General features: G+C 35.4%; 1 protein-coding gene across 1 annotated transcript; it reads left to right on the top strand.

Moving 5' to 3' along the window:
* Positions 1–843: 843 nt before the first annotated feature.
* Positions 844–7,766, top strand: LOC121174720 (uncharacterized). Its single transcript, XM_041014641.1, has 5 exons — positions 844–973; positions 1,204–1,315; positions 7,233–7,273; positions 7,420–7,531; positions 7,649–7,766. The coding sequence occupies exons 1-5, from the start codon at positions 844–846 to the stop codon at positions 7,764–7,766; spliced, it is 513 nt and encodes a 170-aa protein (XP_040870575.1).
* The last annotated feature ends 7,968 nt before the right edge of the window (positions 7,767–15,734 follow it).

Raw genomic sequence — 15,734 nt, forward strand, 5'->3', positions numbered from 1 at the left:
TCATCAACACTGTTTTCATCCGATGATCAACGTCTACGGTACCTTTCTCAGTTTTCTTCTAGAATAATCTTAGACCCTAAGTACCTAGACGTAGAGTTCTTTAATGATGAAACGTTTGATTGCTATCAAGTGTTTCAAAATTCTGGTCTTGTTGATTTCATGTCATTAAAATTGTCATATTATCCTGAACTTGTAAAGGTCTTCTACTGCAATTTAAAAATTCAGGATGATATTATTATGTCTGAGGTGCATGGTACTTCTATGGTCATTGATCAGTCACTTTTCTTTTCTTTGACTCATTTACCCAGTCAAGGTGCACCTTTTGAGGGCACCATTGTTGATGACTGGAAATTCGATTATTCGAGTCATGATGCTCGTCGCATGGTCTGCAATGATCAAGCTGAAATGACCGGTAGATTGCTGGCCGGGTCATTAACTTTTGATAATCGCATCATGCATTATATCATTGTTAGAATTTTGCTTCCTCGGTCTTCAAATTTAGCACAAGCCTCTGAGGAGGATTTGATTCTTATGTGGGCTTTTCTTACCGGTCGTCAGATCGACTGGGCCCATTTGGTTCGGTACCGAATGCATAAGGCATTACGAGCCAATGCACCTCTTCCTTATCTACATTTGATTACTCTGTTTTTGCGTCATTTTCAAATTCCGCTTGATGATGAACCCTTTGTTCAAGTCAAGCGTTCCTTTGCAATTGGTGCTGGTGCAGTGACATCCTTTGGGTATCGTAAAGATCGGAATAGACAATGGCTGAAGAAGGATGCACTCCCTCCTCAAGATGAACGTACTCCTTCACCTCCCCCTCAACGTGAAGATTCCGCACTCATGAATGAAGTTCTCTCCGAATTACGAGGTCTTCGTTCTTATGTTGATGACCGCTTCGACTCATTAGATTCACGCTTTGCCGGTATGGACATTCGCCTTACACAACTTGAAGAGGATGTTGGATACATTCGTCAGAGTTTTGATCTTCCACCACCACCTTCGTCTTCTTAGATTTTAGTTTCTGATTAAATGTCTTTTATAAGCCGTGTATTTTGGCTTTTAGTTTCTTAGAGTTTACATTATTATGCTAAATACTTTGCTTATTTATCTTGTGGTTTTTAAATTTCAGTCTTGGATATTTTGTGGTTGTTGACATTTTAAGTTATTTGGATTCTGGTTTGACTATTTCTTGTTTGAGAGTTTGGATTATTGTGTTTTCTACTCTGATATTTATATCGTTCTACTCCATTATTATATCTGTGTTGATTCCCGAGTCCTTTGGCTTTTTGATGTTGCCAAAGGGAGAGAAAAGGTTGGTTGTAGAAAAATGTTGGTTGTAGAAAAAGCTTAACAACCTTAGAAATCAAGTGATCATAAATTCTGAAATATAGGGGGAGTAAACGCATATACAATTGGTTGTTGCTTGCTTTAATCTTGATTTCAGGTATTGTATTGTCATCATCAAAAAGGGGGAGATTGTAGATGTGATTGCTTTTGATGTTTTGATGATGATCATGATGATATGATGTAAATGGGCTTTTCAAGATTAAATTCAAGACAATACTTCAAGATACTTCAACATTACAAGTCACAGCATCAAGATGATCACTAGTATATTAGGAAGGGAATTCCTAATTGAATTAGCAAAAGGTTTGGCCAAGTATTTTTAGTTAAAAAGTGTTTTACAAAGGTTTTACTCTCTGGTAATCGATTACCAGAGGATGTAATCGATTACCAGTGGCCAAATATATTTTATAACAGCTACTAAAATTTGAATTCGAAATTTTAGACTGTGTAATCGATTACACAATTTTGGTAATCGATTACCAGCAGTTAGTTAACGTTTTAATTCAAATTTTAAAAGCTGTAATCGATTACACAATTACTGTAATCGATTACCAGACAGGATTTTCAGAAAAATAATTTCAAGAGTCACAACTTTTCAAAGGCTTTATTCATGACCACCAATGGTCTATATATATGTGACTTAAACACGAAATTGCTCAGAGATTTTAAGAATAACAAGTGTTTATCCTCTCAAAGAGCAAATTCATTTTATCCTCTTAAGAATTCCTTGGCCAATTCAATTGCAATTCATTAAGGAATTATTTGAGTGTTCAATCTGTAAAATCCATCTCTTTCTAGAGAGATTTGTTCTTCTTCTTCTTCTCATTCTCTAAGGGATTAAGAGACTGTGAGTCTCTTGTTGTAAAGGAATTCTAAACACAAAGGAAGGATTGTCCTTGTGTGTTTAGAACTTGTAAAAGGAATTTACAAGATAGTGGAACTCTCAAGCGGGTTGCTTGGGGACTGGACGTAGGCACAAGGGTGTGGCCGAACCAGTATAAAACTGAGTTTGCATTTTCTCTTCCCTTAATCTCCTTTATTTATTATTGCTTTATATTCATATTCAAATTGTTTCATTTGAATTAATATTTAAGAAGATTGTCATTAAGGGAATTCATAACTGGAGTAAAAAGGAAAATAGATTTTTAATTGGGGGAAATAGTTGGGAATTTTTTAATTCACCCCCCCCCCCCCCCCCCTTCTTAAGATATCTGAGGCCACTTGTCTAACAGGCTGAGTAATGACATTGTTGGGTTGGTGGGAAACTTGGTTGTATAGGAATGGCAGTCACAGCACGGGCTTGTCCCTCATTCTCACCCTCTTCATTTGCCCTAGTTTTTTTGGCATTTATCAAAGTATGATGATCAGATTTGCCTCTTTTTAGACTCACTTTGATCCTTTCGTCGGTGAAGACCATATCATCAAAGCTTGAAGGTGTGTAGTCCACCATCTTTTCATAGTAGAATACTGGTAATGTGTCTACTATCATTATCATTTTTTCTCCGTCATTGAGGTGCCACTTGAGCTGCCAGGTCTCTCCACCTTTGGGCGTATTCTTTGAAAGATCTGTGCCCCTTTTTGCACATGTTCTGTTGTTGCATCCTATCCGAGGACATTATACCGACATTGCCTAATGAAGGCAACCATTAGGTCCTCCCAGGAATGGACTCGGGAAGGTTCCAAGTTAGTGTACCAAGTAACAGCTACCCCCAGTAAGACTTCCTTGGAAGGAATGTATCAGCAATTTCTCATCTTTTGCGTATGCCCCCATCTTCCGACAATACATCTTTAGATGGTTCTCGGGGCAAGTAGTCCCCTTGTACTTGTCAAAGTCCAACACCTTGAACTTGGGAGGGGTGATGATATTGGGTACTAGGAACAACTCTCCTAGGTTAGCAAAGGCATAATCTTCACCTCTTCAATGGCCCTGAGCCTTTCCTCTAGATGATCCAACTTTCCCATTTCTGCCATAGCATGAGGGTTTTTACTTGTCGTGGAGTGCAAGAGGTGTAGTTGTGGGTGATACTGAGGGCCTTCCGAAGTGTTTTCAAGGGGTATACCACCAACTGCTTGCCCTTCAGTGGCATATTCGAGCCAAGGCTCGAAGTCGGCTAGATTGTGATGGGGAATTTCATGTGTCTCCCCCACGGTTTAAGAGACATGTGCATGATCAGTTTGGGGTTGCTGGCTCTCAATGGGTATAGGAGTGGAGTTATTGACATTCTTATTGGGAGTGTACGCCACATTGGGTGGCGTATAGTTGAGAGGCAAGCCATATGGCGGGAAGGCGTGCTCGTTTTGAATTTGCACATCATGGGGGCCGCCCATACTTCCCAAATCTTTGCCTACCATATCTGAGGTTGGATGGTTCATTGATGCCGGATGGGAATGTCGGGTTCACCTTAGCAACAACGCTGGTAGCGGCAATTGCAACCGCATTGGCTTCCATTATCTTCTTCACGCTCATCATGGCCTCAATCATTGTGGCCATTTTCTCTTTAATGGCCTCCATGTCGGCCTTCATCTTCTCTTGTATCTCCTCTACTTCACCCATTACTCTAGCTCTAGCACAAGTTCGGTGAGGGCACCGTAAAGCATGTTTTTTTTCTTTTTTATAACAATGATTAAGTTCTTTTTTTTTTCAAGGAAAGAATGCAATGAGCAATGCAACCAATGAACAACATGGATGTATGCGAATGATGCACAGTTGAAGTATTGCGAATTTGTACACTGGATATGGGGTTGAATCAATTTAGATTTTCAACATGGTCCATGACATCTTCGTCAAGGTGAAACTGGAAGTAACAGGGACATCAGCAGCCCTAAATGTGTTTGGCAGTAGACGAAGCAGCGATGTAACACGATCTTTTGCCCCAATTTTTTTTCAAGATGGTTACTTCCATACTTCAACTTGACTCGATGAACCTTTTCGTAAAAGCACGAGCTTGGTTCAACCCCATAACCCAGGAAATGGCAATTTTGATCGCCAATACTTCATCAACAATTCATAGGGATGAAAGACTCGGGAATATGCATGCAATGTATGGAAAATGTAATTATGAGATTGAGATGCCCGAAGAAACATCCTTTCTTAGTTAAACATGCATTAGGTACCATGTTCAATCATTTTGTTTTTAAGTGAAATGGGTTTATGATCCCAACATGGTTGGCTCATGGTACCGAATATATGCAACTAAGAATGCAGCGTGAATTTTCGTGCTTTCTTTTTTGTTTTTTGTCAGTTGAAGGGGAAAACGCAAGGGTCACGCATGAGCAAACATGAAAACAATTAGTATGCAATTTGTAGATCAAAAAAGTTTGTTGAACACATATGCATGATGATGCAATGACTCATGCAAAAAATATGATGTGATAACGGACAAATGCAGGAACGATATGTTCATTATTATGCTGAAGAGATGTTTATGCGGTGCATGATATGAATGCATTTACGGACACGAGAGCCCGAAAAATTATCTCTCCTTATTGCGCATTTGGGGGGCGCAGTGCCCCATGTGTGCAGTTAAGAAGACGATATGGATCTTCCGGCTTCCCATGACAAAAGACGAGACCCACATACAACGCATGTGTGACGGTATGATGCAGATACGCATGCATGAAATGGAAAGAAAACAACTCAAAGGGGTAATTCACACATACGAGACTGCAGAGATCCAACTTTAATGCTACGTTTTGGGCATGATGGCGCCTCAACGTAGTATTAAAAAGGTTACGTATTACTCTAAAGAAACCAAACATCACTAGCAAAACTATAAACTAGTGCTATTTACCAAAAAATGCATGAGAACGAATGGCACGGAGCGTGTTTGCTCTTTGCCCCTATTTGGGAACCTATAGGACAATATCTAGGGGTCTCTAATAACTACTCCCCAACAATTCATAACTCACACGGCTGTTTTCTAGAGGTATCATCACTCAAGATAATAATATTGTGGCGGTATGGAATACCAGCGACAACACATCATAAAGAGAGAAAGCTCTAGACAAGGTTTCACTATTATCAAGCAAGTCGGAGACCTAGCATGATGATAGATTCACCCCCACTCCTTAAATTCCCATGAACCCGGGTATAGGGCCCCTTTTTTACTCAAACCCGTGGGTGCTTAGTGTAAAAATGTGAAAAAAGACAACAGTTATTTACACTTTACACAGTTCAATAAATGCACACACAAGGTTTCACAATTCCACAATTCCTTAGAATAGGCCTAACTCACAAAAAGTTCCCCAGTGGAGTCGCCAACTGTCGCAACGTGCCCTTCGCGGGCGAGCGAGGGCGAGGCTCACGGGTGCGCTTTCCAAAGGAGGAAAGATGCGCGGAGTCACCACCAACGTTTATTTGTGGAAAAACCGAAGGAAACCGGTCAAAATGAAAATTCTAAGTTCGGGAGTTGTATTTACGCTTGAGGAAAGTATTAGCACCTCTCACGTTTGTCTCAAAGGACAACAACCTATTTTTATAATTGTGGAAATTGTGTTACCTTAACTTTTATTTCTTTTTATTTTTTGAGGTCGACAAAAGCGGGGCTTTTGCTCCTACGTACCCTCCTTTGGAGAGGAAATCAGACCTACGTAGTTCTTTCTTATGCGTGAATCAAGTGATTCTTTTTACTTTGAAAGGTGATCATTTTAAGGCGTTGGACCTTAAAAATGATCCATTTTACTTGGTAAGAAACTGAAATGATAAACTTTCAAAATCCTATTTTTTGTGGACGAGCTTGACTAGGCGAGTTGATTTTAGCCTTAGTTTCACTTTAGTTATTAGTCAATTCAATTAAGAATGAGAAATCCCAAAAAGAAAACGTCCGATTGATTTTTCGTTTTATTTTACTAAAAGGTATTTTTTGATTATTATATTATTATTTTACCTCTTTTTTGATTTCCAACTTGGTTACGGCACGACCGAACGGTCGGAATTCATTTTAACCAAAATTAACGGATGATACAATTCAAATGATCGGTGGAAATTTATTTTATTTTTAGATTAAGCGAGAAATGACTTAAATAAATGGCTTAAGCACGTCAAAAGGGGTATAAAAAGCGAATGAAAACGAGAATAAAAATACATGAAACAAAATGTGGACCACCACGGGTACATAGAATGAATTGAAAAGCTCGGTTTGAGGTACTTACCCGTTGAAGACTGAAGAAAACGAAGAACGAACGATGAATATTGAAGAACGGTCGAGAATCTTCGCGTAATTACTCACGGAAACGTTACGGAAGCGCCTCGGCTTGAATTTTCTTCACGGAAATAATTTTCCTCACCAAATTTAAGAGAATACGAAATGCCAAGAAGGCTGAACCCTTTTCTTCTTCACTCCTCCCCCTATTTATAGCAAAATAGGGGAGGAGCTTGCCACCCAGCTCGCCCAGGCGAGCAAGGTTGCTTCCTCCAGAAGCAACAGCCTTCTGGAGGAAGGATTTGGAAGGCCCAAGTGGGCCAGATTGCTATTTGTACCCCCCCTCCCCCCCCCGCTTTTTACTAAATGCACCCCCCCTTCTATTTTTTTTTGGTAATTCCTTTTCCGTAATGTTACGAGACTTTACGAATTTCGTAACGATACTTATTTTCCTTCCGCAAGGTTACGAATCCTTACGGATTATATATTTACTCTTTTTTAGCTTTCGAAGAAGTTACGGAAACTCACGGATTACGCAAAAACACCTCTTTTCGATTTCCGTCACATTACGGAATTTCACGGATCGCGTAAGCCTGCTTTCTTTTGATTTCTGACACGTCTCGGGACTTCATTTATTGTGCAACAAAGGATGCCAAGTAATCTCAAAGCGGCTAACCAAAGGTTGCATGTCATCAAGTAATAATCCCCGGACGAAATTAGGGTATGACAAAGACCATGCAGAGATGCAATTTCTGCCAATTCAATTCCAGCTTTACGTAAAGGTCTTTCTGAATTGGGTTGTAATTATTTATCTATTCAGCCATTCTATACATTAGATCAAATCAATATTATTGTTTCAATTAAATGATTTTTTTAAAGGATTTTAAGTGAAATCCATATTCTCTTTATTCGAGTTAACTTGGTGCAGGTAGCATCCCTGGTGTTACATTTGATCACATGAAATTACATGTCAAACTGGGGGTGCCTCATCCTCTGCAACAAAACTTGGACAAGGATAAAATTAAGTTTGTGTTTCCATAGTAAGTAAAAGCCCCTCAAATAGATAAGATTTTTTTTTCTTCTCAAATTCCTATTCCATGTTATATACTTAGAGACAACATGTTACTGAAAAGTTGTATTTAAACTAAAAATTCCAGCAGACAAATCATGAACTTTGAAGTAGTGGATGGTGGACTTGTGTGCTCAACTGAAGAAATGCCAAAAAACAACGATGATTGCTACATTGTTAATGCTGCTGTATATGTTGGCTACTAGGCTTTTGGTATAAACTTTATTTATCTATTTTTACATCATTATTATAATTTAATAATCATATCTATAAATATAAACCGTGTCAGCTACTCTTAACAGGTGAGTTTCCAATAATGCAACATGCATGGATGGATGGAGTAGTCCTATGTTTTCAAATTAGTAAGTGAACCGATTATAATATTGAAATGTTATCGCTTTGCTCAAAGACTTTTGCTATAGTACGAGTGTCAATGATGTTATTCATGAAGAAGGTTGACAGCTTTTTCCATTTTCCCCACTCTCCTTTTTTGCATGTCAATTTTTCCCCTCCATTAATTGGATTTAACTCCTTTGTATTTTTTTAATGGATTTTGGATGTAATAATAACTTTTTATTTTCCAATTTGCAAAACTGTTGGTTTGTATGTGCTTGAGCTTGATTACATAGTTTCTTTTCAATAAATAAATAAATTTTCAATGTGGGCTTGATGGTGGTATAGAAACTGCATTTTTTATTAGGGTTTTTGGTCTGGTATGAGCATCCTGCAGGTAGATCCGTTCTTTAGTATTTGAAAAGCCATATAGTTCTGATTATACTGGTGGGAGGGTAAAAAGCACTTGAAACCTTTGTTCATCTCTCTGGGATGCTGATGTTGATTTTGATTCCTATTCACATTCACACTCTTTCCCACATGCTTAGTAGTCCACAACATGATTTTCATGTAAAAGTTGATCCTTTTTGTTGTTCTGCATGTTGGGTTGCTCAGAGATAGTGGGAAAATTGAAGAAATTTTCTTGCTTGATTGGTGTGCCTTGCAGAAACAATGATATCACTACATTAGTGGCAGAGTTTCATCCATGGCTTTTTGAGGTGTGTTTATAGGTGCTTTCTTGCAATTGGCTTCTCCATCTCTGCCTTAGCCACCACAACCACACTTTCGAAAAGGCAGGAAGAGTAGTGAGCATAAGGTATTGTTTTCTAGCTAGAGAATCTCATATTGTTATGGTCTATGTTTCTATTATGTTTTTGTTTTGTTTGGTATGTTTAAAAGGATAGTAGGGAAGATCTCCCCAAATGAACAAACAAACAAAAGGGGCAGTGGGAAGATTACCAGAGATCCTTTTTAGTGTATACCTATACATAAGATATCATGCCTAGCTTAAGTAGCATACTTGATAATGCCGATTTTTTTTCTTGCATTTTCCTTTTTCTCTTGGCTTTTGATTTAAGGAATCTATTACTCCTCGAGCACTGTTGCTAGAAATGCATCAAATGGATATCAGGCACCCATACATCAAAATCTGGTATCAAATTTGATCTGTTAAAGTTGTTGTAGCATTTATTTTCATTTTGCTTGATTGGATTGATGATATATAATTATTCTTGCCCCAGTTATAGTGTGGATGGACTCAAGGATTGTGATAAATTGGTTCTTGAATATCTGCAGTAGCATTCAGGCATGTGAGTTATATACGCAACACATAGTTTTAAGACAAACATGTTTTGGGAATCTGATTGTATAACTGCAAAAGGACATTCAAATTAGTGCCTTCTTCACGGTCTTCCTCTCTTTCCCCTCCTAAATTTATATCAGCACTTGATTTTGTGTAATTGAGGACACTCACATTATCAATGGGAAGCAGGTGATAATTGACCTTTCAATTTTTGCTTTTTGCTGCTTATTTGGTGTCTTGCCCCTTTCCAATACAAAATAGCTCAGCATCCTAGAGTTGTTTCATTAATTGTTTATGTTATTCATTCAATTAAAGTCTCATTCCTATTGTTCTTTCTTTTGTGTAATATGTTCAGTCACTCAAATGGATTTGGAGACGGAAAACAGATTAGCTGCTATGCTTATGAGGGAAGTAGCAGAATTACGGCGACAGTCTAAAAGGGAAGGAGTTCTGGCTTATCTTCGCAAGCCTAATATACGGACCCGACCAAATTCATGTTTCCTCATTGCAACTGTTCGTGGAGTACAACAAGGTTATTTCTTAGTCACTTATTTTAGATAGAGCTTCTTTACTATTGTTTTATGGTGATGCTTTTGAGAAAGTTCTGTCATTTGTGTTGGAATTAGAAAATAATATTTACATTATTGTTTCACATTTGGATCTATCCTGATTGTATTAATAGCCATGCCCAGTCTTTTACTTAATATATTTTGTGAGTGCTGGGTATACCCATTAGTGTGAAACAATTTTCATTTCTGGGGGGTAGGAAGGAGTTAGGAGGGAAACAACTTACTATTACTAGATGATAAAAAAATTCATGTGTATACTTCAATGCAGCTTATTTACTATTGCAATGAGTCACTATGACTCAAGTACAAGTGGTTTCATACTGAATTTTTTCTTCAATTCTATAATTTTTGTGACAGGATCATCATCTTTCTATTTGTGAATTTGGTACAGCAAATAGGATGTCTATATGTTGAGCTGATAGTTTATGTATATTAATTATATTGAATTGAATTTCTTGTGGTATTTTCTACCAGCAAATCGAGTTGTGGAAGTGAATGAGATGTGGCGACTGAGGCAAAAAGAGGATATAGGAAGGCAGGTATTGACTTATGGAGAAAGGTATTTAATCAATCAGAGGCCTTTCTATTTTTTCTCTCATTTTTCAATCCCAACTTTTTTTCCTCTTTACTTAAATTCTCCTGTTGCTACTTCAATTCAAGAAGTATCACTTAAATAATGAACTTAAATTGTAATATGAGAATTGTGATCGGGTTTGCTGAGCAGGCCAGTTTCTGTTGATAACACTAATGATGTGCGTTAATAGTTGACGATTGTATGCATAATGATGACATGATTGTCTTATGTAATTTTGAAACTATACTTTTATGCCTAAAGATACAGCTAATAATGTTAGAAATACATTGGTAAATTTGGGGGGGAGCAAATCAAATCTATTCACACTTTTAAGATCATCACTTTCAGAATATGGAAAGTGCACATTAGATTGGCTCATGTATAAGCAATCAAAATTGTTCTTTTCAATTTTGAAATATTCTTGAATCCTTTTCTCCTTTTGCTTTTGCCCCCCCCCCCCCCCCTTTTGAACATCAAAGCTTTAATTAGCGAAACAAAAAAGGGGTATGAAGCAAAACAGAAACAAAGTAAATATATAACAGAGTGCTTTTTGATACTTAATTAACATGGGAAATATTCGTGTATCTGACCAAGAGAAGGAAGAGATTACATTTATGCATTAGTCAAAAGGGAAGGAGATGAAATGACAAAAGCAAGGGAAAAAAATATAGAGACTTTGTTTAATTATCATATAAATCAGTAATTGTACTTCTAGTTTCTGTTTAACCATATATAGGTGGTCTATATCATTCACATCAAATTTTGCGTTAAAGGAAATTATCATGACTATAAGGATATATATCTCTTGCATATAAAGGTTAATTAATATGCACTTTCCACAAGGAATCTCATTTAGAGCTATAAGCTAATTAAAAGATTGTTTTTATAATTTGAATATCCTACATATTCTTAATTATGTATCATATAATCAATAAATTTATGCAATTTATAGCTGAAGATGTTATTAAAATTAATGTTTTGCATTTTCATATTATGCAGTCACCAATGTATCTCCTGCTCTTTCAAGGAGGGACATGGCCATGCAAATGAGCCTAGAGGCTAGCTCATGCTCCTCTCCCAATTTGAGGCCTTCTTTATCTACCTCCACTTCATCTTCCTTTCCTCTCTCAGAGTTCAAGAGTTTTCCTTTCTCTAAAATGGATATCAGGGATGTGCCAGTAGATGAACCTGTAACCATGACAACTTTCTGTTTCTTTTTCCTCCTTTTAAGCTCTTTGGAATTTTTTGCAGCAATAGTTACTGCTTTATGTATCAAAATTGAGTGCTTTTTCTTATGCATCAATATAGGGCTCTGATTTTGTGGCAAAAGCTGTGGATTTAGCAGCCACATAATTAATAGCAATTGCATCACCAAGACAAGGTTTAATCTGCGTTGCTTTTTGTCTCTTGCTGTCGATCCTGATATGTGCCAAATTAAATATAGGCTTCCTGCAATGGTAGTTACACGGGTACAGCTTGACCATGCCAAGGTATCCACGAAGTCTGCAGTTCTAATGAATTTTGAGTTCCAGAGTATGCTCTCTCTAACTCTCACTGGTAGTTTGAATGGTATGGAATTTCTTTCATTTACTCTTCCCTCTGCACCTGAATTAAAAATAATGTGTCTCTCTTGCATCTTTGCTTCCTTCTATATTATGATTTCATATAGTATGTCATGTGTTTCAAAACTCATTGCTTTTGCACATGATTGCATTAGAGGATATAGAAAGACAGGTATTGACTTATGGAGAAAGGTATTTAATCAATCAGAGGTCTTTCTATTTTTTCTCTCATTCTTCAATCCCAACTTTTTTTTACTTTTCACTTAAATTCTCCTGTTGCTACTTCAATTCAAGGAGCATCACTTAAATCATGAACTTAAATTGTAATATGAGAATTTGTGACTTAATTCAAGCATGGGGATGGTAATAATCAATTAATTACTTTGAATCACTTTGAGTGATGGAATCACTTTGAATGATATCACTAAAATTTCTCGGAAGATTATTTCCCCGCCTCTCACTATGGCATCATATGGGGATGGTAATAATCAATTAATTAGTAGTAACTTAATTCAAGCATTCAGTTTGGTTACTGATACAAAATGCTATTGCCATGTCTTTGCCTTGCAGTATTCAATGTCTCCCAGGAAGTTCCATGCAAAATGAAATTGCTTTTTCATTCTCACCAAGCCAAAATAAATCCCGGAGAATTTTTATTGCGGATATGAGATGAACTTTTTCAGTTTTGTTTTTAGTCATTCCCTTTGAAGTTAAAATAGAAGGCAATAATTTCATTCCCTTTGATAAAAATTAAAATAGAAGGCAATAATTTCATTAGAAAGACAATATTTTCCTTCTCTTTGTCAAATAATTCATTTTTTGTATTTCTTTTATTAGTTCTTTTTAGGAATAATTGATTTGGTTTCTACTTCTGAAAAAAAAAATAAGAAAAATGATTTATCTGTCTTCTCAAGGCAAAAAAAAAAAAAAAGAACACAGACTACAAGAGGATTGTGATCAATTTGTTAACTTCGTACTGAGTATTGACAGAAGGAGGGTTTGCAAAAATAAAAAACTGATGCTTGCTAAATAAATAATGAGTGCCAATATTGTCTCCTCCAAAATAAGTCTTATCTCCCAGCTGTTCCTCCAACAATTTAAGGGCCTCTATGAACTCCTTCTTGGCAGCTTCTTTTTCTTCTCCCTTTGATGTCCAAACCTTCTTTCCAAGATCATATATCTATTCGAAATTAAGAATTAACACCCAATTAGATCATAAAATGTAAGTGAGAAAAAAAGGGGCCACTAATAATAACCAATACACTCATATCTATCATAGTGATACCAGAAGGGATGATAGAGACAATCAAAGATGTTTTGTTAGACATAAGATCAACCACTTAAGAAGATAATCAAATACTTTTTGCTACATGTTGCTAAAGTAGGCTGAGGAATATTTACCAATAAATAAAACAACAAAAGAAAAAAACTATCAAACACGGAAAGTAGCTGAACCACTTAGATAGGTTGTGGAGAATCTAAGGGGAAAAAAAAAGGTGTCTAAAGAAAGTAGTTGTTTTTATCCAAATGGGGTCTATTTTCCATTCACTAAACATCTCTCATATTCCAGATTACATCTAAGCCCCCATAAATGGTCTTACAACTTTGCGGAGACCTGGGTTTTTGATCAACAGTCACCCAGGCCTAGTCACTACGACCCCCTTTGTGAAGAGGCACCCCATGAGTTTTATTTTACGGGCTATTTTGCCGAGTTCCCTTACTAAACACTCCATGAGTTTTAATTTTATATTTTTTCTTAATACATAGGTAGAAGCTCCTATATTTATGTTTTGTTAAGCTTTCTGGTTGCTTCGTCCAAGTCTAAAGAAAAGCATTCTGCTTCTTCGGATCCTTTTTTATTTTTCTGCTTCTTCGGATTCTTTTTTTTGCTTGGTCAGGTTCTGATTGTAATTTCAAGAGCTTCTATTCACATTTGTTAAAGGCGCGAGATGGTTTTTCCTTTACTGGTGTAAAATCTTTAACGCTTTGATCTACAATGGTCAATATTCTTGCCTTTTACTGATATTATTTGTGTTATTGTTGTTATTGTTTTTGTTGTTGTTATTGTTGTTGTTGTTATTGTTGTTGTTGTTGTTATTGTTATTATTATTATTATTATTATTATTATTATTATTATTATTATTATTATTATTATTATTATTATTATGCAGAATATCATCTCGGGCAGCTCAAGGCAAAAATAGTCAAACTTAGGACACAATTATTTGAGCTGCGAAAAGTATGCTGCTATTTATACTGTTTATTATTGGTTTCTATTTTCAGATTTAGTTTCTCTCCTAAGTTTTTGTATGAATTTTGCAGGAGAGCAAGGTTTTGAAGTTTTTAGGATTTATGTGGAATCCTTTTTCATGGGTCAGTGGTAGACCTACGTTGCCTCTAGGGGGTGCACTTACACCTCCTCATTTTTTAAAATTCATCAAATTTGTAAATAAAATCTTATATTTTTGTATTTTATTTCATCTATATTTATATAATTGAACCCACTAATTTTATTTTTTATAATTTACCCCAGTGACTTAGGGTCTTGGATCCGCCACTGTCATGGGTCATGGAAGCGGCAACAATCATGGCCATTGCTTTGGCCCATGGAGGAGTGAGCTGATGTATACTTTTAAGTTTTCATTATATATTCTATTGAAAATGTTTATTTTGATATCTTCTTGTGAATGCACTTAATAGAATAATGACTTTCAAAATAATGACTTTCATCTCTGATTCAAATTTGTATTCTAAATCAAGTTTTGTAATAATTAGATTCATATGACATTTAAAAAATAGATTCATGTTATTCGTCATATTATTATTATTATTATTACTATTATTATTATTATTATTATTATTATTATTATTATTATTATTATTATTATTATGTGTAGTTGATTTAATTTAGCAAGTGTGTTTATTTTTTATTTTATTAATTTGTCAACTTATTATATATCCTTTTTAATGTTTTATTTTTTTTATCAGACATATACAAGCAAAACCAAAATAATTCCCGTGTTTTCTTCCCTAATCCTTTTTATTTTTTTCCCCGATTAGAAAACAAACTAAGAAACTATAGAAGAACAGAGCCAACATAATAATAGTAATAATAATAATAATAATAATAATAATAAGGAAAAAGAAACTAAACAAAAATAATTTGCAAGTTTTCTTCCATAATCCTTTTTATTTTTTTCCTGATTAGAAAATAAATTAAGGAACATTATTTCCTATCTTTTATTATTATTATTATTATGTAGGCTTTATTGTTCTATAATTTCGTAGTTTTTTCTTTCATTTCCTGTAATTTTTATCATGTATTTCTTTCTTTTATATGTTTGGTTTCTTTGGACCAAATCATTATTTTCTTTTGCTTCTGATGAATGTCTAAGCTCTTCTATGTAGTTTCAAGTATATAAGAAACCAAATAATAAGTTTACTCAATATATGAAAAGGGATTATAGAAATTAGTATTTACCGTTAATATTTTATAGTTTCAAGCATAATATTATTATAAATAGTAAATTTTTTTGTTGTTCCATACTATATTTTATTTTATTCTTATTATGTAATAAAAAAATAAAAAATCAAATGACCCGTGTGTACGCACAGGTCACCAACTAGTTATATGTAAAGGAAAAAAAATACCAACACTAGTAGTCATTATCATCGAATCAAATTAGATTACACAAAAATACAAATTTGAAATCTTTCCCCAAATTTAATATGCACAAACATTACAATTCTTTTTCCACTTAACACAATCAAAATGATATAATTTAAAGTATTCATACTTGTGATTTCAAAGTAAATTTAATTGATATCCTTTT

This window comes from Glycine max, chromosome 4 (assembly GCF_000004515.6).
Source record: "Glycine max cultivar Williams 82 chromosome 4, Glycine_max_v4.0, whole genome shotgun sequence".
Lineage (NCBI taxonomy): Eukaryota > Viridiplantae > Streptophyta > Magnoliopsida > Fabales > Fabaceae > Glycine > Glycine max.